The sequence below is a fragment of the Tachypleus tridentatus genome, chromosome 13 (genome assembly GCF_004210375.1).
Source record: "Tachypleus tridentatus isolate NWPU-2018 chromosome 13, ASM421037v1, whole genome shotgun sequence".
NCBI lineage: Eukaryota > Metazoa > Arthropoda > Merostomata > Xiphosura > Limulidae > Tachypleus > Tachypleus tridentatus.
The window spans coordinates 270,273,667-270,300,007 of record NC_134837.1 but is presented as its reverse complement, the minus strand read 5'-3'; the positions used below and the strand labels follow the sequence as shown (position 1 = coordinate 270,300,007).

Here is a 26,341-nt window from a genome sequence, read left to right as displayed (position 1 = left end):
ACTTAGTCAACTTGTAATTAGTAGAATACAAATAATATTTTTTTGGTGGTAATACAACCTGTAAAGAATGAAAGAATACCTGCATATATAATGATAATTGTCTTTAAAAATTACAATACTGTGATGTTTTTCTCCTATTATTGTCTTGGAAGTTAAATAAATGAAGTAATAATAAGTTTATGAAGTTTTAACATTAATAATTAATCATTATAAATTTCTATTTTTATTTAAGTCATCATTTTCAAACATTATTTCTAGCCAATCAAAGAAATCACTATGACAGTAAACAATATGGACAGTACTGTGAATGTTTTAATTCAGATAACTGGAGTGTTGTATCCTGAGCAGCAGGTGAGATATGTTTTCAATTTTTACTTGAACTTTAGAGAATGTCAGACAGTTGTTTCATGTGTAGTGAAGGTCAGTTGCCTCATGTAGAGAATGTCAAGTCATCTTGTTCATGTGTAGTGAAGCTTAGGTAGCTGGTTCAGTGTTTATTTCAACACTCTAAAACTGCCATCACCTTGATAGTAAATTTTCTGTCAATACTACGAAAATTCACCACCACCACGGTTTTTGTGAATATTCTAAACACAATTATTTAGTTTTAAGTGAGATCATATTCATGCAAATCAGATTTTACTTAAATTCAATATTTTGTATTGGTAAACCTGTAAATGCAGAACTTACAATTACTTTAGTTTAACTTCGTATATTTAGGATTTTTCCTTAACTCTATGTACACGGGCTCAGTTGAACTGACTGACCATATTATAAATTTGTGCTTGTCTAAAGTTTGGACACTACTAATGTTTAATACAGTAAGTATGTCTTCACGAAAATGGACAGATTTTTCAATAAACATTACAAGTCATTTAGATACAAAAAGATCAGATTTTGTAGCAAACTATTTTTGATAAACTGAACAAAGTTTTCTCTGTGAATATATCAAGCCTATTTTTTTTACTAGTCCAAGTGCAAAGTGACTTTCATGTTAAGAATAAATATACTTATCTCTATTTTGAAAATTTCAAATTTCATTTGTATAATTTTAAAGATATCTTAAATATATTCCAAACTATTTTTCGTGAAATGTAATATTTTTATCTGTTATTTTGCCTACCCTAACTTTATACAAGATTGGTCAATTTAATTTTCTTTGTAATCACCAAAAATATCAAAATAATCCAATTTATCCTTTTTTTAGATAGAGTTCAGATTGTAACATGATAATACATTTGTTTATCCTAAGTAGCTTTTAATTGATAACTCTAAATCTGTTATACTTAAATTGTATTATTTTACTGTTCTTTGAACCATGTATAATTACTATTTGTGGCAACATACATTGTAAATCACTTGGCAAAGATGCATCTCATATTATGCTATTGAAGTACATTACCCATAAGCTGCTCACAAAACGTTTCTGTTGTGTTATTATTATTTATTTTTGCCTAAAATAATATAGAATATTAATATGCAAAAAGCAGACAATTTTCTATAACTCTCAAAATTTTTCTGGCTTCCCAAATATGACACAAGAGTCGTTACAAATTCATCTAAACTGGCCTTTAATTTTCCTATGGGTAAAAGTGAGTGAACTTGTAAACTTATTGTTATTATACAATAAATTATTTGATAGATGAAAATCTTGACATTTTATTGGTAATCTGTAACTGAAGGTAAGAAAGATCTATTAACAAATCACGAAAGAGAGGATGTGACAGGCAAGAAGAGCCAGATTTTCCATTTGGTGGCTCTTTAACCAAACAAGATTGAAGGCCAGGAAAATCATGCTTTGTACGAGCATTGGTGATATTCTCACACTAGTAGAAATTGAGAATTTTTTAGTATTGAATTGTAAAATTAAGAACATAAAACTTGTATACTATAACCATATGGATTGTTAACTAAGATATTTTGTTGTACTGATTGGTAGAACATTAAGAATCTCAGCAACAACAGATATTTATGGTGAGAGGGTTAAAATGAAAGTTAAACTCTGTCAGTTTACAATAATTTCTTTATAAATGTTCAGTTCTTGTTTGAGAACTCCAATCTTTTCATTTTACATTATATTGTTACCTTAGTATTTAAAGTGTGGTTTTCCCATTATGGTGTTATGTTATTTTAACATGTTTAATATAAAAGTATTATTATCACATTAAGGTCTTACCTTAGTTTAACATGTTCAATATTAGATCATGGTTATCACTTGAAGATAACTTTTATCGTTAGTGTGTAATAGTGAAGTAAAGTATTCAATTCAGGTGAGAGCAACACTACACCACCTGTCCACAAAGTTAAACAGTGCAGAGAAGACTGTATCAGGGATGGTTACTCTCTTGGATTGTCAAGCTATGCATAAAGAATATGTTATTGCTATGCAGGCTACTTGTGTGGATGTCTTGTGAGTTGAACTCTTTCAATAAATAATGTAAATAAACCCTCATTATTAAGAACAGTTGAACTCTTTTAATAAATAATGTAAATAAACCCTCATTATTAAGAACAGTTGAACTCTTTTAATAAATAATGTAAATAAACCCTCATTATTAAGAACAGAGGTTAGTGCAAAGATGTTTAATCAAGCTGTATAGTGAAAAATTATTGTAATAATAAGAAAATGTCTTATGTTGTTGTCAGGTGACTTGTTATTATCTTTATATTTTATAAAGTCTTATTATGTTGTTGTCAGGTGACTTGTTATTATCTTTATATTTTATAATGTCTTATTATGTTGTTGTCAGGTGACTTGTTATTATCTTTATATTTTATAAAGTCTTATTATGTTGTTGTCAGGTGACTTGTTATTATCTTTATATTTTATAATGTCTTATTATGTTGTTGTCAGGTGACTTGTTATTATCTTTATATTTTATAAAGTCTTATTATGTTGTTGTCAGGTGACTTATCTTTATATTTTATAAAGTCTTATTATGTTGTTGTCAGGTGACTTGTTATTATCTTTATATTTTATAATGTCTTATTATGTTGTTGTCAGGTGACTTGTTATTATCTTTATATTTTATAATGTCTTATTATGTTGTTGTCAGGTGACTTGTTATTATCTTTATATTTTATAATGTCTTATTATGTTGTTGTTAGGTGACTTGTTATTATCTTTATATTTTATAAAGTCTTATTATGTTGTTGTCAGGTGACTTGTTATTATCTTTATATTTTATAATGTCTTATTATGTTGTTGTCAGGTGACTTGTTATTATCTTTATATTTGGCCAGTTTGATTGAAATGTGAATGTTACATACAGTTGTTAATGTCCAAGGTGTTTCAGCTTAAAAAACAAGTTTTGTTTAATTCCAGAACATTTTATTGTAAAATCCAATTTGTATTTCATAACTCAAGGATGATATTTTGTATAGTACATTTCTGGAAGAAATCAGATATTGATATTTTGTAGAGTACACTTCTGGAAGCAATCACATATTGATATTTTGTATAGTACACTTCTTGAAGAAGTCACATATTGATATTTTGTATATTACACTTGAAGCAATCACATATTGATATTTTGTACAGTACACTTCTGGAAGCAATCACATGTTGATATTTTGTATAGTACACTTCTGGAAGAAGTCACATATTGATATTTTGTAGAGTACACTTCTTAAAGCAATCACATATTGATATTTTGTATAGTACACTTCTGGAAGAAGTCACATATTGATATTTTGTTTAGTACACTTCTGGAAGAAGTCACATATTGATATTTTGTATAGTACCGTTCTGGAAGAAGTCACATATTGATATTTTGTAGAGTACACTTCTGGAAGCAATCACATATTGATATTTTGTATAGTACACTTCTGGAAGAAATCACATATTGATATTTTGTATGGTACACTTCTGAAAGGAATCAGATATTTATTTTAATTGAAAACAAAAAGTTTCCTATCTTTGTATGTTGTGTAAAAATACTTATGACAAAACACATTTCTAAGATAACATGAAACAAAAACAATATTTAAGAGAGAACTGAAAAGGTTATTTTGTTTCTAGAGAAGGCATGGTCTACATGTTTGTATCAGCTGCAGGAGCAGGTGTATTCTTTAGTGTACTCATCTGGTTAGCTTCACACACTTGGATCCAAATTCATGAGAAGTAAATAAGTATTTTATGTTGATGTATATGTCAAATCTTTACTTCTATGGTTTGTTTATCTTGCAGTAGTTTGTTTTGAAATCTTTTTAATGGATCTAGTTGTTTTCTGTGAAGATAAGGTTATTTTATGTTTTATTTATATATGTAAATAGTTATCACTGACTATGTTTTATTTATACTCTTCAAAACAAGAAACGCAAAAGGGATATTTTTGTTATTTTAAAGAGAAATATATGTAATAGCGTTACAAGCTCAGAGTATGTGATGTTACACGTGTTAAGGCACTGATTGTCAGACCAAAATGACAATGAAAGTTGTGCACTTTGAAAACAGAGGAAAACATTGGATTTTTCGCCAAAACGCATGCGTGTCCAATAAATTCGTTTGAGAGATTTGCATGTTCTGCAAGTGCAACATGTGCAAAATCCTTACAAAAGTGACGGGTACTCGGTTTCCATAGCTCAGTGTTAAGCCATCGCCAAGACTGACTGAAGCACAACGCAACAATGCCATTGGTCGATTTAGAAGCAGGCGAATCTCGATCAGATGTTGCCAGAGCTGTGAATGTCCACCAAAACACCATCACAAGGCTATGGAATCGTCACCAACAACATGGATCAACATGTGACCGTCCACGATCTGGCAGACCTCGTGTGACCACACCCGCACAAGATCGCAACATCCGGTTATGTCACCTTTGGGATAGGACCACCACTGCGACATCTACTGCCTCAACCATACCAGGGCTGCGTAGGATTTCCGATCAGACCGTACGCAACCATCTACAAGATGCAGGAATCCAACCTCGACGTCCAGTCACATGTATCATCCTCACCCAGCAACATCGTCAAGCACGGCTGCAGTGGACTCGGGCACGGCCTCATCGACGATGTAGGCATGTTTGGTTCAGCGATGAATCACGTTTTATGCTTCGTAGGCAGGATGGAAGGACCCATGTTTACCGTCGCTGAGGTGAACATTTTGCAGCAAACTGTGTGCAGGATGTTGACAGATTTGATGGTGGCAGCGTCATGATGTGAGCTGCCATCGCCTACAGTGCCAGAACAGACCTTTTGCACGTTCGAGGGAATCTTACGGCTCAACGATACGTTGACGAGATTCTTAGGCCCCATGTGCAACCCATCAAGGTGAATGTCAACAACGTTTTTCAACATGACAACGCCCGTCCTCACACTGCCGACTCACCACTGTCTTCTTGAGACACCACAACATCAACGTTCTTTCCTGGCCCTCCAGATCACCAGATTTAAACCCCATCGAATATCTTTGGAACGAGTTGGACTGACGTCTGCGACGGCGACAACCTCAACCGCAGACTCTACCTCAGCTTGCAGCAGCTTTGCAGGCTGAGTGACAGCCATTCCACAGGATGTGATTCGTCATCTCATCGCTTCCATGGGCAGGAGATGCCAAGCAGTTATTGATGCTCACGGGGGGCATACTCGTTATTGATGTTAAACTTCACCCAATGAGCGTGGACTTGGCCTTTGCAAACTTTGGATGTTCAGCAGTGAATGTGCAAAGTTTCACACATGTCATACAGAACTACCCAGAATAAACTTGTTAACAATTTGTCTCATATTTTGCCTTTTGTGTTTCTTTTTTTGAAGAGTATAGTTAAGAATAATGAAAGACTGAACTCTAGGATGATGTACACTGATTTCTATGTTGTGAAGTGTATTTACTCATCCATGAAGGTTCTCATGTTATCAAAATATTGAGTCAGAAAATGAAAATATACATAGCTAATATATACTAATTTACAATAATTTCAAACTTTAGGTTTTTTGAAAAGTAATGTTAGAATAATATCATTGTTCTAGTATATGTCTAGTAGCTGAAAATATTCTATTGATGTGGTAGGAATTAAACCTTTGTTATACAAACTTAGTGATATGTTTTTTAATGTATCAAACACTAGATCTGGTCACTGATCAAGATTAATCTACTGGACAGAAAAAGGTAAAGATTGTCATACTTATTATTTTAATGACGTTTCTTAGTTTTAGTGAAGACCAAAGGTTGCATGAATTATATATTCATGAAAGGTTAAATATTTTCAATTACTGGACTGTTATTTTACTTTTATGTCATAATATATTTCATATATTTATATTTAAATATATTTACTTCTTCATGATATCCTAGTACTTGGAGAAAGGAACTTACACATTATTCTTATCGTAACTATATTCTAGAGAAAGAATACATCTCACTTGAATTGTGGAAACTTTTAAAGTATGCTTATGGTTACATTTGATGAAAGACCACTTTATCCTCACTATCCAGTCGAATCTTATTCAGGATAAACCACTTTTTTCAAGATTTGAATATTTATCATAGTTGTCAATAAATTATGTATATATTATTATTATAAGGGGCCTTACCAAACATTTTGTAAATTATGTATATATTATTATTATAAGGGGCCTTACGAAACATTTTGTAATTATGTATATATTATTATAAGGGGCCTTACGAAACATTTTGTAATTATGTATATATTATTATTATAAGGGGCCTTACGAAACATTTTGTAATTATGTATATATTATTATTATAAGGGGCCTTACGAAACATTTTGTAATTATGTATATATTATTATTATAAGGGGCCTTACGAAACATTTTGTAATTATGTATATATTATTATAAGGGGCCTTACGAAACATTTTGTAATTATGTATATATTATTATTATAAGGGGCCTTACGAAACATTTTGTAAATTATGTATATATTATTATTATAAGGGGCCTTACGAAACATTTTGTAATTATGTATATATTATTATTATAAGGGGCCTTACGAAACATTTTGTAATTATGTATATATTATTATTATAAGGGGCCTTATGAAACATCTTGTAAATTATGTATATATTATTATTATAAGGGGCCTTACGAAACATTTTGTAATTATGAGTCTCCACTTTAGGCTGTAATCCTTAAGACAGAATGGCCAGGTTGAACAATCTCACTTTCTACCTACCTGTGTGACACTTAACTCTTGCTGAAGGTGTGTCAGGGGCAGTTGATGATAAACAACTTGGTGAAGGTGTCTCAGTATTAGTTGATAAGAAACATGTTGGTGAATGTGTGTCAGGATTAGTTGATAAAAACATGTTTGTTAGGTATGTCAGAGGTAGTTAATAAGAAACGTTGGTGAATGTGCATCAGTGGTATTTCATAAGAAACATGTCTGTGTAGGTGTGTCAAGGGTAGTTGATAATAAACAAGTTGGTGAAGGGGTGTGACATGTAGTTGATAAGAAACATGTTGGTGAAGATGTGTCAGGGGTAGTTGATAAGAAACATGTTGGTTAAGGTGTATGAAAACTAGTAAATAAGAAACGTTTGTTAAATGTGTAAAAATCAGTTGATTAGAAACATGTTGGTGAAGGTGTGCCAGGTGTAGTTGATAAGCAATGCGTTTGTTAACTGTGTAATGATTAGTTGATATGAAGTATGTTGGTGAAGGTGTGCCAGGTGTAGTTGATAAGCAATGCGTTTGTTAACTGTGTAATGATTAGTTGATAAGAAACATGTTGGTGAAGGTGTGCCAGGTGTAGTTGATAAGCAATGTGTTTGTTAACTGTGTAATGATTAGTTGATATGAAGTATGTTGGTGAAGATTTGTGAAAATTAGTAGGTTAGAAACACTTTAGAGGTGTACAATTAGTTGATAAGAAACATGTTAGTTAAGTGGTAATTCTGTAGAACTTTGGACATATTAATCAGTAAGTAATGAGGTGATATTAGTCTGTTTAAAGGCTAATCATATCTTAGAACTCTCATCAGTGGACTCCTGGATCTAATAGTGTTGCTTTTCAAATATTGTCATCTTACCTGAGAAACTTCAGTATTACTGTGTGCAATTGATAGAAAATGATAATTCAATCTTATATTCTGTGTATTAAGTCCTAGGATCTGAAATCATGTTTCAAGATTATACTGGAATTAATTTCCATGATTTGCTATATTGTGTTTCAAACTCATAACCCAAATATTAGTTACTTATAACAGTACATGCCATATTTCTTTATCTTAACTTCTATACTACACCAAGTATATCCTTTTCAAAGTACATCAGTATCTTGCAATAAGCACTTTTCTTTTAAAGGACATTTTGCTGATTCCTAGTGTAACTTCTAAGTATTACTCTATAAGACAAAGCTATTTGGTTTCAATTGTCTTTGTAACTTTTATTCAACCTTTTGAATTAGTTTTTGAATATTTGTACAAAGCTGCTAAAGCTATCTTCATTGATCATCTCTGATATACCAGATGAATGGCAGCTTGTACAGATCAACCACTACCAACTCTGTGTGTTACTGAGAAGAGAGATTTGCCTGGCACACTTTTTACACACACACAGCTTCATTTACAGGATGCAAATGAATATTCAGTTGGACCCGCAGTACATATTTACTCAACAGTTATCTCTGTAATTATATTAGCATCTTTAAATAATCCTATTAATATTATCTGTGCATGTTTTCCTAAGTCAGTTTAGATCTTTATTTGTGGTTCTACATGTAGTCATGACATTATTTTAAATCACAGGGTTTAACATATAACTTATCCTTTTACATAGATGTGTGCTAAAACCTCTCTTCTTAAAGCTGACTGGTAAACATGCCTGTGTTGACTTCTGTCTTTTTAAAACACATTTTATAGACACACAGTAGTGATTTCAAGTTAAATTTAGAAAGCCAGTTTGAGAATTAAAGAGAAATAATTTTGTGATTAGTAAACCATAGTTTGCGTTTATATTTCTTTTCCAGCCCTTGTTTAATTTTTCCTTATATAACATTTCCACAGTCTTGAGTTTTGTAAATAACTAAACACCATAGTTTGTCTAAATATTTTTGTCTAGCCTAATTAAAGACAATAAATTACTTACATTCACAATATTCACTGTATTATAACCTACATCAGTGTTAATATAACATGCCAGTTTATACATCCACTCACAAAATTAACCAAAAAAAAAGATACGTTTTCCAAATCTTAAAACAGAAATGTTTGAGTGTATACATAGAAATACTTGTTTCCAATACACAAGAACATTCTATAAATGTTCATTATATTTATTTTTAGTAGCACATCTACAGGAATTCTTCATAGTTGTTATAACTTCCTATCTTAGGTGTAGTAAATATACATCTCCATTAATTTATGGGTCTCTGATCTAATATACAAAAGTGGGTTTTAAAATATGGCATTAAATTATAAAGATATTGAGATACTGTGTTATTCAGAAGGGTACTAAACTTCAGCAACTTGCCATAAATCTACACATGGAATAATTCAAACAGGATGGTTTTTTTTTTTTATCTTATTATTTTATTTCAAGACCTCAAAAACAAGACATCTCAGAAAGGTGACTAAATAAAACCTTAACTAAAATGTAAGAAAAAATCTCAAATATATCATATCAGTTTAAAAATCTCTTCAGAAAATATTTGTGTTAATTAGTGACAAGTACTTCTCAGAGAATGATGTTTGCAAGAACCTTGTTTACATAACACCTGTAACTGATGTAGTAATAAGAATAAATACCAGTTATAAAACCATGTATTTCTGGAAAACTTTTATGGGTAAGATCAACTTTAAATGTTACACATTAAGTTGTCTTCTAAACAACATTTTAACAGATAAAATGAAGTTAGAATTACCAATTAGAAATACAGAGCAGGTCATAAACTTAACTACAACATGAATCACAAGCTCGAATGTCAGAAAACACTACTGTTTTGATTTAGCTTTTAAAATGTGACAAAACATTTTCCTTCTAGATAAAATCAGATTACTATGCATAGAAATATTATTTCAACGACAAAAACAGTAACCCATACTTTCTATCTTTAACAACTTAGAAAAAAGTGAAATGTAACTTAAAAAACAACAAAAACTGAAAATACACTTGTCTAAAGATAACAGAAATGTTACATATCATCATAAGTGAAACTCTTAAGAACGTGCACAAATATATATATATATATATTACATTAATTTATGATAACTTATTAAAATTGTTATTTAAAAGCCATAATTGCAGAGTTAATGATTTTTCATATTGACTCGAGTTTAGTTTAAAGTGTCTACCACGTCAGATAATCTGTAATGTTCTTGGTCATCATGCTGTAACTCACATTCAGATAATCTGTAATGTTCTTGGTCATCATGCTGTAACTCACATAAAACTGACTAGAAAAGAAGTTTGCCATTTCAAACGTACAGATAATTTGAACATATTGACACTATCACATTCAGAATACTTACACATTCATTATAATGTAACTTTCTGACATACAAAGTATAGTTTAAATTTTTAAAAAAAGTCACACCTGAACACCATACCTGCTTAACTAATCTGCAGTTCATACATGTTAACATGTTCACATCCTGTTGTTTCCAACTAAGAGATCATATTAATCAAAATACAAAGTAACAAAGAGAAATAAATCATTTCTACATAAATGTGTAAAGATAATTCATCACAATGATGCTACACTACATTCGTGAAAACTCTTAACTTTCTTGCTATGTTTCAATGGACCCTTGAATACTGTAACATATTTATACATTTGAGAAACCAACCTATTTAATTAATACACACTAGTCCCCTAGAAGATTGCCTTCTACAATCTCTTTGGCTTCTTTCGCTTCCAAAAGTTCATCATCATCATCATCATCCTCTTCATCTTGGTATGGACTAACAGTTGGATCTGGGTAGTGGAAAGTGCTGCCTGATAGATCCACTTCAATGGGAAAAATGTTGGCTGTTTTCATCACAGCATGACAATTGTTATGGTAGTGGGACAGTGCTGATACAAAACGGTTCAGCTGGAAGACGATATCCTGTACTAGATAAAACAGGAAACATCGTTATAACATGCAGTAGTGACACAGTGTTAACACAAAACTGTTCAGATGGAGGACTGTCTTGTACTAGATGAAACAAGAAACATCATTATACCATGTTGCAGTGGGACAGTGTTAACACAAAACTGTTCAGCTAGAGGACTGTCTTGTACTAGATGAAACAAGAAACATCATTATACCATGTTGCAGTGGGACAGTGTTAACACAAAACTGTTCAGATGGAGGACTGTCTTGTACTAGATGAAACAAGAAACATCATTATACCATGTTGCAGTGGGACAGTGTTAACACAAAACTGTTCAGCTAGAGGACTAACTTGTACTAGATGAAACAAGAAACATCATTATACCATGTTGTAGTGGGACAGTGTTAACACAAAACTGTTCAGCTAGAGGACTATCTTGTACTAGATGAAACAAGAAACATCATTATACCATGTTGCAGTGGGACAGTATTAACACAAAACTGTTCAGCTAGAGGACTATCTTGTACTAGATGAAACAAGAAACATCATTATACCATGTTGCAGTGGGACTGTGTTAACACAAAACTGTTCAGCTAGAGGACTATCTTGTACTAGATGAAACAAGAAACATCATTATACCATGTTGTAGTGGGACAGTGTTAACACAAAACTGTTCAGCTAGAGGACTATCTTGTACTAGATGAAACAAGAAACATCATTATACCATGTTGCAGTAGGACAGTGTTAACACAAAACTGTTCAGCTAGAGGACTATCTTGTACTAGTTGAAACAAGAAAAATCATTATACCATGTTGTAGTGGGACAGTGTTAACACAAAACTGTTCGTACCCCTGCGTCGTGAGTTTTTTCCTCATAACGTAAAAAGTATCACAATTAGGATAATGAAAGTAAAGTATATTATAAATATTATACTAACACACATCTACATAATTTTTTATGTAAATTGAACGACAAACTGTTTATAAACAAATAACCAAACATAGGAGGGGCAGAAAGTGTTCATGCATCTACTTTAATGGTCAGTTGTGTAGCCTTTCAGGTGAATTACTTGGCACAATCTCTCCTCATAGTCCTCCATGATCGTTTGACAGTACTCGACTGGTATTTTCTTCTATTCTTCTTTACAGAATGCCTCCAACTCTTCTAAGTTTTTTGTATGATGCTGATGAACCCTGGTTTTCAACTCATGCTAAACGTTTTCAATTGGGTCTAGATCGGGTGACTGTGATGGCCACTACAGAACACTTATATGATTTCTCTGCAACCAGGATTGCACATATTTCGATGTGTGCTTAGAGTCATTGTCGTGCTGGAAGATCCAACGACGCCCAAGCCGCAAGTTCCGAGCATCATTCTTGATAGAAGTGCCTAATATATCAACGTACTCTTCTTTATTCATGATTCTGTTGACATGGTTAAGGATGCCTACACCAGAAGAGCTGAAGGAACCCGATAGCATGATCGAGCCACCTCTGTGTTTAACTGCAGGGACGGTGTTCTTTGGAAGATTTTGTTCCCCCTTCTTATGGAAAGGATAGCGAACATTGTTGTAGCCGAAAAGTTCAATTTTAGTCTCATCTGATCAAAGGATACTTTTCCAAAAGGTAAAGGGTTTATCTACATGCTTTCTTGCATACCTCAATCGTGCTTCTAAATGAACAGGCTTTATATATGGAGTTCTACGAGGACGGCATGCTTTGAACCCAGAAGAGCATAACATGTTCATAACTGTATAGGTGCTTACTTCAACCCCCGTTTCCCTTACCAGTTTCTGTACGTCATTATGTGTTAAACGAGGATTCCTACTAACTTCTCCGAGAACCTTCCTTTTGGTTTTCTCTGGAAATTTGGTGGGGCATCCAGAAAGAGGGAGGTTAGCAGTTGACCCTGTAAGCTTAAACTTGACAATTATGCTTTGAACAGTAGATTTTGGCGCATTAAGTTGTGTAGCAATACTGGAAAGAGATACACGAGACTTGTATTTTACAATAATTCGGTTTTTTAAATCACTGGACAGTTGTTTCCTGTTCGCTATGATGACCAAGCAGATAATGACGGAGACTGCGCTAAATTGCCAGAAGTACATATTTTTACTGGCTAAATTGCAATAATTATGAACCCAGTGTCTAGTTCTGGAATGGTATAATGTAGTTTATTTGCCAAACTAAACAAAATGTTTACATGAATATCAGTTTTTTCACACATTCTGAACTGCACAAACACTTTCTGCTCCTCCTATTTTTGATTATTTGTTTATAAACAGTTTATTTGTCCTTTAACTGACATAAAAATTTATGTAGATGTGTGTTAGTATAATATTTATAAAATACTATACTTCTATTAGCCTAATCGTGATACTTTTTAAGTTATGAGCAAAAAATTACTCGGGACGAAGGGGTACGAACACTTTCTTTTGTGACTGTATCTTGTACTAGATAATACAGAAAACATCATTAGAACATGCAGTAGTGGGACAGTATTAACACAAAATTGTTCAGCTGGAAGGCTTATGTTGTACTAAATAAAACAGAAAACATCATAATACCATGTTGCAGTGGGACAGTATTAACACAAAACTGTTCAGCTGGAAGACTTTACGTTGTGCTAAATAAAACGGAAAACATCATAATACCATGTTGCAGTGGGACAGTATTAACACAAAACTGTTCAGCTGGAAGGCTTACGTTGTACTAAATAAAACAGAAAACATCATAATACCATGTTGCAGTGGGACAGTATTAACACAAAACTGTTCAGCTAGAAGGCTTACGTTGTACTAAATAAAACAGAAAACATCATAATACCATGTTGCAGTGGGACAGTATTAACACAAAACTGTTCAGCTGGAAGGCTTTACATTGTACTAAATAAAACAGAAAACATCATAATACCATGTTGCAGTGCAACAGTATTAACACAAAACTGTTTAGGTGGAGGACCATATATCTTGTATTAGATAAAACAGAAAACATCATTAGAACATATAGTAGTGGGACAGTATTAACACAGAACTCTTCAGGTGGAGGACTATATCTTGTATTAGATAAAACAGAAAACACCATTAGAACATATAGTAGTGGGACAGTATTAGCACAAAACTGTTCAGGTGGAGGACTATATATCTTGTATTAGATAAAACAGAAACATCATTAGAACATATAGTAGTGGGACAGTGTTAAACAAAACTGTTCAGGTGGAGGACTATCTTGTATTAGATAAAACAAAACATCATTAGAACATATAGTAGTGGGACAGTATTAACACAAAACTGTTCAGGTGGAGGACTATATATCTTGTATTAGATAAAACAGAAAACACCATTAGAACATATAGTAGTGGGACAGTATTAACATAAAACTGTTCAGGTGGAGGACTAAACATCTTGTATTAGATAAAACAGAAACATCATTAGAACATATAGTAATGGGACAGTGTTAAAACAAAACTGTTTAGGTGGAGGACTATCTTGTATTAGATAAAACAGAAAACATCATTAGAACATATAGTAGTGGGACAGTATTAACACAAAACTGTTCAGGTGGAGGACTAAACATCTCGTATTAGATAAAACAGAAACATCATTAGAACATATAGTAATGGGACAGTGTTAAAACAAAACTGTTTAGGTGGAGGACTATCTTGTACTAGATAAAACAAAACATCATTAGAACATATAGTAGTGGGACAGTATTAACACAAAACTGTTCAGGTGGAGGACTATATATCTTGTATCAGATAAAACAGAAAACATCATTACAATATGCAGTAGTGGGACAGTATTAACACAAAACTGTTCAGCTGGACTTGTATTGTACTAGATGAACAAGAAATATCATCAGAACATGTTTCTACATTATTTAAATTATCCTTCACTGTTTGAAGTGATGGGTTTTTAAACAATATCTTCTACATTATTCAAATTGTTCATCAGTGTAAGGAGTGCTGGGTCTTTCAGTGCAAACTTCTTAACGTATTCAAAACACTTCAATCTTGACTTGATTGTACACTCTTCTGTGTCTGTGTACTGGTTGCTGTCATTATTCAGGTTGTTCAAATGTTCTTGTACCCAGTTGTCACAGAACGTTGGATGAAGGCACACTGTTGTTTGGTCAACACATTCCTTGGAAGATGTTTTCAGCCAGCTGAAGCTGTTGTGGAAAAGGATGTTTTAGTCTTCATCTTCTCTGTTGTCTTCTGAAGGGAAGTTGATGAAACACTTTTACACTGTTCTTGTCCACTTTTACACTGTTCTTGTCCACTTTTACACTGTTCTTGTCTACTTTTACACTGTTCTGTTCTTTATTTCACTCAACACAAGCATTCTTGCACACAGACATTTTTCTCGAAGTTGGTGGTTTTCAATGCATGAATGATAGATACCTGGGTCATGAGGCTTTAGCACTTATGCTGCACTGCAAACTTAGAACACAATTCTGATATTCCTAGATTCTTTTGACTGTGCAATATGACATTGTCTAATACTAAAACAACAACATGATGCTGTCGTTTCATGCACTTGTTGAAACTTACAGCCCAGTCTTGGAAAACATAATTGGTCATCCACATATATCCTAGAGTATGTGATACACTAGTTATACACAGTTACAGTAACGTGATCAAACAGTATGTGATATACTATTTATACACAGTTACAGTAACGTGATCAAACAGTATGTGATACACTAGTTATACACAGCGTCTCTGTTACAGTAATGTGATCAAACAGTATGTGATACACTAGTTATACACAGCGTCTCTGTTACAGTAATGTGATCAAACAGTATGTGATACACTAGTTATACACAGTATCTGTGTTACAGTAACGTGATCAAACAGTATGTGATACACTAGTTATACACTGCATCTCTGTTACAGTAACGTTATCAAACAGTATGCGATACACTAGTTACACACTGCGTCTCTGTTACAGTAACATTATCAAACAGTATGTGATACAGTAGTTATACAGTGTGTGTGTGTTACGGAAATGTTATCAAACAGTATGTGATACAGTAATTATACACTGTGCATCCGTTACAGTGAGGTTACCAAACAGTATGTGATACAGTAATTAGACACTGTGCATCTGTTACAATGAGGTTACCAAACAGTATGTGATACAGTCGTAACACACTGTGCCTCTTACAGTGATGTCATTAAAGAGAGAAGTAACCTAACTAAAATGGTTGAAGTAGACATTCCACCACAAACAGAGCAGAAGCAAACTAACTGAAATGGTTGAAGTAGACATTCCACCACAAACGGAGCAGAAGTAAACTAACTAAAATGGTTGAAGTAGACATTCCACCACAAACAGAGCAGATGTAAACTAACTAAAATGGTTGAAGTAGACATTCCACCACAAACGGAGCAGAAGTAAACTAACTAAAATGGTTGAAGTAGACATTTCACCACAAACAGAGCAGAATTAAACTAACTAAAATGGTTGAAGTAGACATTCCACCACAAACAGAGCAGATGTAAACTAACTAAAATGGTTGAAGTAGACATTCCACCACAAACAGAGCAGAAGTAAACTAACTGAAATGGTTGAAGTAGACATTCCACCACAAACAGAGCAGAAGTAAACTAACTAAAATGGTTGAAGTAGACATTTCACCACAAACAGAGCAGAAGTAAACTAACTGAAATGGTTGAAGTAGACATTCCACCACAAACGGAGCAGAAGTAAACTAACTGAAATGGTTGAAGTAGACATTCCACCACAAACAGAGCAGAAGTAAACTAACTGAAATGGTTGAAGTAGACATTCCACCACAAACAGAGCAGAAGTAAACTAACTGAAATGGTTGAAGTAGACATTCCACCACAAACAGAGCAGAAGTAAACTAACTGAAATGGTTGAAGTAGATATTCCACCACAAACAGAGCAGAAGTAAACTAACTAAAATGGTTGAAGTAGACATTCCATCACAAACAGAGCAGAAGTAAACTAACTAAAATGGTTGAAGTAGACATTCCATCACAAACAGAGCAGAAGTAACTTAACTAAAATAGTTGAAGTAGACATTCCACCACAAACAGAGCAGAAGTAAACTAACTGAAATAGTTGAAGTAGACATTCCACCACAAACAGAGCAGAAGTAAACTAACTGAAATAGTTGAAGTAGATATTCCACCACAAACAGAGCAGAAGTAACTTAACTAAAATAGTTGAAGTAGACATTCCACTACAAACAGAGCAGAAGTAACCTAACTAAAATAGTTGAAGTAGACATTCCACCACAAACAGAGCAGAAGTAATTTAACTAAAATAGTTGAAGTAGACATTCCACCACAAACAGAGCAGAAGTAACTTAACTAAAATAGTTGAAGTAGACATTCCACCACAAACAGAGCAGAAGTACCCTAACTAAAATGGTTGAAGTAGACATTCCACCACAAACAGAGCAGAAGTAACTTAACTAAAATGGTTGAAGTAGACATTCCACCACAAACAGAGCAGAAGTAACCTAACTAAAATGGTTGAAGCAGACATTCCACCACAAACAGAGCAGAAGTAAACTAACTAAAATGGTTGAAGTAGACATTCGACCACAAACAGAGCAGAAGTAACTTAACTAAAATGGTTGAAGTAGACATTCGACCACAAACAGAGCAGAAGTAACTTAACTAAAATGGTTGAAGTAGACATTCCACCACAAACAGAGAAGTATCCTAATTGAAATGGTTGAAGTAGACACATCTCACAGTAACCTAACTGAAATGGTTGGAAGTGGACGTTCCACCACAAACAGAGCAGAAGTAAACTAACTGAAATGGTTGAAGTAGACATTCCACCACAAACAGAGCAGATGTAAACTAACTAAAATGGTTGAAGTAGACATTCCACCACAAACAGAGCAGAAGTAAACTAACTAAAATGGTTGAAGTAGACATTCCACCACAAACAGAGCAGAAGTAAACTAACTGAAATGGTTGAAGTAGATATTCCACCACAAACAGAGCAGAAGTAACTTAACTAAAATAGTTGAAGTAGACATTCCACCACAAACAGAGCAGAAGTAACCTAACTAAAATGGTTGAAGTAGACATTCCACCACAAACAGAGCAGAAGTAACTTAACTAAAATAGTTGAAGTAGACATTCCACCACAAACAGAGCAGAAGTACCCTAACTAAAATGGTTGAAGTAGACATTCCACCACAAACAGAGCAGAAGTAACTTAACTAAAATAGTTGAAGTAGACATTCCACCACAAACAGAGCAGAAGTAACTTAACTAAAATAGTTGAAGTAGACATTCCACCACAAACAAAGCAGAAGTAACTTAACTAAAATAGTTGAAGTAGACATTCCACCACAAACAGAGCAGAAGTAACCTAACTAAAATGGTTGAAGTAGACATTCCACCACAAACAGAGCAGAAGTAAACTAACTGAAATGGTTGAAGTAGACATTCCACCACAAACAGAGCAGAAGTAAACTAACTGAAATGGTTGAAGTAGATATTCCACCACAAACAGAGCAGAAGTAAACTAACTAAAATGGTTGAACTAGACATTCCATCACAAACAGAGCAGAAGTAACTTAACTAAAATAGTTGAAGTAGACATTCCACCACAAACAGAGCAGAAGTAAACTAACTGAAATAGTTGAAGTAGATATTCCACCACAAACAGAGCAGAAGTAACTTAACTAAAATAGTTGAAGTAGACATTCCACTACAAACAGAGCAGAAGTAAACTAACTGAAATAGTTGAAGTAGATATTCCACCACAAACAGAGCAGAAGTAACTTAACTAAAATGGTTGAAGTAGACATTCCACCACAAACAGAGCAGAAGTAACTTAACTAAAATGGTTGAAGTAGACATTCCACCACAAACAGAGCAGAAGTACCCTAACTAAAATGGTTGAAGTAGACATTCCACCACAAACAGAGCAGAAGTAACTTAACTAAAATGGTTGAAGTAGACATTCCACCACAAACAGAGCAGAAGTAACTTAACTAAAATGGTTGAAGTAGACATTCCACCACAAACAGAGCAGAAGTAAACTAACTGAAATGGTTGAAGTAGATATTCCACCACAAACAGAGCAGAAGTAACTTAACTAAAATAGTTGAAGTAGACATTCCACCACAAACAGAGCAGAAGTAACTTAACTAAAATAGTTGAAGTAGACATTCCACCACAAACAGAGCAGAAGTAACTTAACTAAAATAGTTGAAGTAGACATTCCACCACAAACAGAGCAGAAGTAACTTAACTAAAATAGTTGAAGTAGATATTCCACCAAAAACAGAGCAGAAGTAAACTAACTAAAATGGTTGAAGTAGACATTCGACCACAAACAGAGAAGAAGTAACTTAACTAAAATGGTTGAAGTAGACATTCGACCACAAACAGAGCAGAAGTAACTTAACTAAAATGGTTGAAGTAGACATTCCACCACAAACAGAGAAGTATCCTAATTGAAATGGTTGAAGTAGACACATCTCACAGTAACCTAACTGAAATGGTTGAAGTGGACATTCCACCACAAACAGAGCAGAAGTAAACTAACTGAAATGGTTGAAGTAGACATTCCACCACAAACAGAGCAGAAGTAAACTAACTGAAATGGTTGAAGTAGACATTCCACCACAAACAGAGCAGAAGTAAACTAACTAAAATGGTTGAAGTAGACATTCCACCACAAACAGAGCAGAAGTAACTTAACTAAAATAGTTGAAGTAGACATTCCACCACAAACAGAGCAGAAGTAACTTAACTAAAATAGTTGAAGTAGATATTCCACCAAAAACAGAGCAGAAGTAAACTAACTAAAATGGTTGAAGTAGACATTCGACCACAAACAGAGCAGAAGTAACTTAACTAAAATGGTTGAAGTAGACATTCGACCACAAACAGAGCAGAAGTAACTTAACTAAAATGGTTGAAGTGGACATTCCACCACAAACAGAGCAGAAGTAAACTAACTGAAATGGTTGAAGTAGACATTCCACCACAAACGGAGCAGAAGTAAACTAACTAAAATGGTTGAAGTAGACATTCCACCACAAACAGAGCAGATGTAAACTAACTAAAATGGTTGAAGTAGACATTCCACCACAAACGGAGCAGAATTAAACTAACTAAAATGGTTGAAGTAGACATTTCACCACAAACAGAGCAGAATTAAACTAACTAAAATGGTTGAAGTAGACATTCCACCACAAACAGAGCAGATGTAAACTAACTAAAATGGTTGAAGTAGACATTCCACCACAAACAGAGCAGAAGTAAACTAACTGAAATGGTTGAAGTAGACATTCCACCACAAACAGAGCAGAAGTAAACTAACTAAAATGGTTGAAGTAGACATTTCACCACAAACAGAGCAGAAGTAAACTAACTAAAATGGTTGAAGTAGACATTCCACGACAAACAGAGCAGAAGTAAACTAACTGAAATGGTTGAAGTAGACATTCCACCACAAACAGAGCAGAAGTAAACTAACTGAAATGGTTGAAGTAGACATTCCACCACAAACAGAGCAGAAGTAAACTAACTGAAATGGTTGAAGTAGACATTCCACCACAAACGGAGCAGAAGTAAACTAACTGAAATGGTTGAAGTAGACATTCCACCACAAACAGAGCAGAAGTAAACTAACTGAAATGGTTGAAGTAGACATTCCACCACAAACAGAGCAGAAGTAAACTAACTGAAATGGTTGAAGTAGACATTCCACCACAAACAGAGCAGAAGTAAACTAACTGAAATGGTTGAAGTAGATATTCCACCACAAACAGAGCAGAAGTAAACTAACTAAAATGGTTGAAGTAGACATTCCATCACAAACAGAGCAGAAGTAACTTAACTAAAATAGTTGAAGTAGACATTCCACCACAAACAGAGCAGAAGTAAACTAACTGAAATAGTTGAAGTAGACATTCCACCACAAACAGAGCAGAAGTAAACTAACTGAAATAGTTGAAGTAGATATTCCACCACAAACAGAGCAGAAGTAACTTAACTAAAATAGTTGAAGTAGACATTCCACTACAAACAGAGCAGAAGTAACCTAACTAAAATGGTTGAAGTAGACATTCCACCACAAACAGAGCAGAAGTAACTTAACTAAAATGGTTGAAGTAGACATTCCACCACAAACAGAGCAGAAGTAACTTAACTAAAATAGTTGAAGTAGATATTCCACCACAAACAGAGCAGAAGTAAACTAACTAAAATGGTTGAAGTAGACATTCGACCACAAACAGAGCAGAAGTAACTTAACTAAAATGGTTGAAGTAGACATTCGACAACAAACAGAGCAGAAGTAACTTAACTAAAATGGTTGAAGTAGACATTTCACCACAAACAGAGCAGAAGTAAACTAACTGAAATGGTTGAAGTAGACATTCCACCACAAACAGAGCAGAAGTAAACTAACTGAAATGGTTGAAGTAGACATTCCACCACAAACGGAGCAGAAGTAAACTAACTGAAATGGTTGAAGTAGACATTCCACCACAAACAGAGCAGAAGTAAACTAACTGAAATGGTTGAAGTAGACATTCCACCACAAACGGAGCAGAAGTAAACTAACTGAAATGGTTGAAGTAGACATTCCACCACAAACAGAGCAGAAGTAAACTAACTGAAATGGTTGAAGTAGATATTCCACCACAAACAGAGCAGAAGTAAACTAACTAAAATGGTTGAAGTAGACATTCCATCACAAACAGAGCAGAAGTAAACTAACTAAAATGGTTGAAGTAGACATTCCATCACAAACAGAGCAGAAGTAACTTAACTAAAATAGTTGAAGTAGACATTCCACCACAAACAGAGCAGAAGTAAACTAACTGAAATAGTTGAAGTAGACATTCCACCACAAACAGAGCAGAAGTAAACTAACTGAAATAGTTGAAGTAGATATTCCACCACAAACAGAGCAGAAGTAACTTAACTAAAATAGTTGAAGTAGACATTCCACTACAAACAGAGCAGAAGTAACCTAACTAAAATAGTTGAAGTAGACATTCCACCACAAACAGAGCAGAAGTAATTTAACTAAAATAGTTGAAGTAGACATTCCACCACAAACAGAGCAGAAGTAACTTAACTAAAATAGTTGAAGTAGACATTCCACCACAAACAGAGCAGAAGTACCCTAACTAAAATGGTTGAAGTAGACATTCCACCACAAACAGAGCAGAAGTAACTTAACTAAAATAGTTGAAGTAGACATTCCACCACAAACAGAGCAGAAGTAACCTAACTAAAATGGTTGAAGCAGACATTCCACCACAAACAGAGCAGAAGTAAACTAACTAAAATGGTTGAAGTAGACATTCGACCACAAACAGAGCAGAAGTAACTTAACTAAAATGGTTGAAGTAGACATTCGACCACAAACAGAGCAGAAGTAACTTAACTAAAATGGTTGAAGTAGACATTCCACCACAAACAGAGAAGTATCCTAATTGAAATGGTTGAAGTAGACACATCTCACAGTAACCTAACTGAAATGGTTGAAGTGGACGTTCCACCACAAACAGAGCAGAAGTAAACTAACTGAAATGGTTGAAGTAGACATTCCACCACAAACGGAGCAGATGTAAACTAACTAAAATGGTTGAAGTAGACATTCCACCACAAACGGAGCAGAAGTAAACTAACTAAAATGGTTGAAGTAGACATTCCACCACAAACGGAGCAGAAGTAAACTAACTGAAATGGTTGAAGTAGATATTCCACCACAAACAGAGCAGAAGTAACTTAACTAAAATAGTTGAAGTAGACATTCCACCACAAACAGAGCAGAAGTAACCTAACTAAAATAGTTGAAGTAGACATTCCACCACAAACAGAGCAGAAGTAACTTAACTAAAATAGTTGAAGTAGACATTCCACCACAAACAGAGCAGAAGTACCCTAACTAAAATGGTTGAAGTAGACATTCCACCACAAACAGAGCAGAAGTAACTTAACTAAAATAGTTGAAGTAGACATTCCACCACAAACAGAGCAGAAGTAACTTAACTAAAATAGTTGAAGTAGACATTCCACCACAAACAAAGCAGAAGTAACTTAACTAAAATGGTTGAAGTAGACATTCCACCACAAACAGAGCAGAAGTAACCTAACTAAAATGGTTGAAGTAGACATTCCACCACAAACAGAGCAGAAGTAAACTAACTGAAATGGTTGAAGTAGACATTCCACCACAAACAGAGCAGAAGTAAACTAACTGAAATGGTTGAAGTAGATATTCCACCACAAACAGAGCAGAAGTAAACTAACTAAAATGGTTGAACTAGACATTCCATCACAAACAGAGCAGAAGTAACTTAACTAAAATAGTTGAAGTAGACATTCCACCACAAACAGAGCAGAAGTAAACTAACTGAAATAGTTGAAGTAGATATTCCACCACAAACAGAGCAGAAGTAACTTAACTAAAATAGTTGAAGTAGACATTCCACTACAAACAGAGCAGAAGTAAACTAACTGAAATAGTTGAAGTAGATATTCCACCACAAACAGAGCAGAAGTAACTTAACTAAAATAGTTGAAGTAGACATTCCACCACAAACAGAGCAGAAGTAACTTAACTAAAATAGTTGAAGTAGACATTCCACCACAAACAGAGCAGAAGTACCCTAACTAAAATGGTTGAAGTAGACATTCCACCACAAACAGAGCAGAAGTAACTTAACTAAAATAGTTGAAGTAGACATTCCACCACAAACAGAGCAGAAGTAACTTAACTAAAATAGTTGAAGTAGACATTCCACCACAAACAGAGCAGAAGTAAACTAACTGAAATAGTTGAAGTAGATATTCCACCACAAACAGAGCAGAAGTAACTTAACTAAAATAGTTGAAGTAGACATTCCACCACAAACAGAGCAGAAGTAACTTAACTAAAATAGTTGAAGTAGACATTCCACCACAAACAGAGCAGAAGTAACTTAACTAAAATAGTTGAAGTAGACATTCCACCACAAACAGAGCAGAAGTAACTTAACTAAAATAGTTGAAGTAGATATTCCACCAAAAACAGAGCAGAAGTAAACTAACTAAAATGGTTGAAGTAGACATTCGACCACAAACAGAGAAGAAGTAACTTAACTAAAATGGTTGAAGTAGACATTCGACCACAAACAGAGCAGAAGTAACTTAACTAAAATGGTTGAAGTAGACATTCCACCACAAACAGAGAAGTATCCTAATTGAAATGGTTGAAGTAGACACATCTCACAGTAACCTAACTGAAATGGTTGAAGTGGACATTCCACCACAAACAGAGCAGAAGTAAACTAACTGAAATGGTTGAAGTAGACATTCCACCACAAACGGAGCAGAAGTAAACTAACTGAAATGGTTGAAGTAGACATTCCACCACAAACGGAGCAGAAGTAAACTAACTAAAATGGTTGAAGTAGACATTCCACCACAAACAGAGCAGAAGTAACTTAACTAAAATAGTTGAAGTAGACATTCCACCACAAACAGAGCAGAAGTAACTTAACTAAAATGGTTGAAGTAGATATTCCACCAAAAACAGAGCAGAAGTAAACTAACTAAAATGGTTGAAGTAGACATTCGACCACAAACAGAGCAGAAGTAACTTAACTAAAATGGTTGAAGTAGACATTCGACCACAAACAGAGCAGAAGTAACTTAACTAAAATGGTTGAAGTGGACATTCCACCACAAACAGAGCAGAAGTAAACTAACTGAAATGGTTGAAGTAGACATTCCACCACAAACGGAGCAGAAGTAAACTAACTAAAATGGTTGAAGTAGACATTCCACCACAAACAGAGCAGATGTAAACTAACTAAAATGGTTGAAGTAGACATTCCACCACAAACGGAGCAGAATTAAACTAACTAAAATGGTTGAAGTAGACATTTCACCACAAACAGAGCAGAATTAAACTAACTAAAATGGTTGAAGTAGACATTCCACCACAAACAGAGCAGATGTAAACTAACTAAAATGGTTGAAGTAGACATTCCACCACAAACAGAGCAGAAGTAAACTAACTGAAATGGTTGAAGTAGACATTCCACCACAAACAGAGCAGAAGTAAACTAACTAAAATGGTTGAAGTAGACATTTCACCACAAACAGAGCAGAAGTAAACTAACTAAAATGGTTGAAGTAGACATTCCACGACAAACAGAGCAGAAGTAAACTAACTGAAATGGTTGAAGTAGACATTCCACCACAAACAGAGCAGAAGTAAACTAACTGAAATGGTTGAAGTAGACATTCCACCACAAACGGAGCAGAAGTAAACTAACTGAAATGGTTGAAGTAGACATTCCACCACAAACGGAGCAGAAGTAAACTAACTGAAATGGTTGAAGTAGACATTCCACCACAAACAGAGCAGAAGTAAACTAACTGAAATGGTTGAAGTAGACATTCCACCACAAACAGAGCAGAAGTAAACTAACTGAAATGGTTGAAGTAGACATTCCACCACAAACAGAGCAGAAGTAAACTAACTGAAATGGTTGAAGTAGACATTCCACCACAAACAGAGCAGAAGTAAACTAACTAAAATGGTTGAAGTAGACATTCCATCACAAACAGAGCAGAAGTAACTTAACTAAAATAGTTGAAGTAGACATTCCACCACAAACAGAGCAGAAGTAAACTAACTGAAATAGTTGAAGTAGACATTCCACCACAAACAGAGCAGAAGTAAACTAACTGAAATAGTTGAAGTAGATATTCCACCACAAACAGAGCAGAAGTAACTTAACTAAAATGGTTGAAGTAGACATTCCACTACAAACAGAGCAGAAGTAACCTAACTAAAATGGTTGAAGTAGACATTCCACCACAAACAGAGCAGAAGTAACTTAACTAAAATGGTTGAAGTAGACATTCCACCACAAACAGAGCAGAAGTAACTTAACTAAAATGGTTGAAGTAGACATTCCACCACAAACAGAGCAGAAGTACCCTAACTAAAATGGTTGAAGTAGACATTCCACCACAAACAGAGCAGAAGTAACTTAACTAAAATGGTTGAAGTAGACATTCCACCACAAACAGAGCAGAAGTAACCTAACTAAAATGGTTGAAGTAGACATTCCACCACAAACAGAGCAGAAGTAACTTAACTAAAATGGTTGAAGTAGACATTCCACCACAAACAGAGCAGAAGTAACTTAACTAAAATAGTTGAAGTAGATATTCCACCACAAACAGAGCAGAAGTAAACTAACTAAAATGGTTGAAGTAGACATTCGACCACAAACAGAGCAGAAGTAACTTAACTAAAATGGTTGAAGTAGACATTCGACAACAAACAGAGCAGAAGTAACTTAACTAAAATGGTTGAAGTAG

The 26,341-nt window shown here is 34.2% G+C and overlaps 1 protein-coding gene and 1 pseudogene across 3 annotated transcripts in view; one reads left to right on the top strand and one right to left on the bottom strand.

The window, feature by feature from the left end:
• Positions 1 to 9,064, top strand: part of LOC143237673 (protein tweety-like) — a 44,134-nt gene extending 35,070 nt beyond the window's left edge. For both annotated transcript variants that reach the window (XM_076477182.1, XM_076477181.1), the window contains 5 exons: positions 259 to 351; positions 2,271 to 2,410; positions 4,022 to 4,123; positions 6,066 to 6,106; positions 8,427 to 9,064. In XM_076477182.1, coding sequence (XP_076333297.1) covers positions 259 to 351; positions 2,271 to 2,410; positions 4,022 to 4,123; positions 6,066 to 6,078 — 348 coding nt within the window. In that variant the 3' untranslated portion in view covers positions 6,079 to 6,106; positions 8,427 to 9,064. The remainder of the gene's footprint in view (positions 1 to 258; positions 352 to 2,270; positions 2,411 to 4,021; positions 4,124 to 6,065; positions 6,107 to 8,426) is intronic.
• A 401-nt stretch (positions 9,065 to 9,465) lies between these two features.
• LOC143237674 (PRKCA-binding protein-like) overlaps positions 9,466 to 26,341 on the bottom strand; it is a 56,640-nt pseudogene continuing 39,764 nt past the window's right edge. Inside the window, exon 11 of the transcript XR_013020191.1 lies at positions 9,466 to 11,011. The product of XR_013020191.1 is annotated as a PRKCA-binding protein-like (transcript). The remainder of the gene's footprint in view (positions 11,012 to 26,341) is intronic.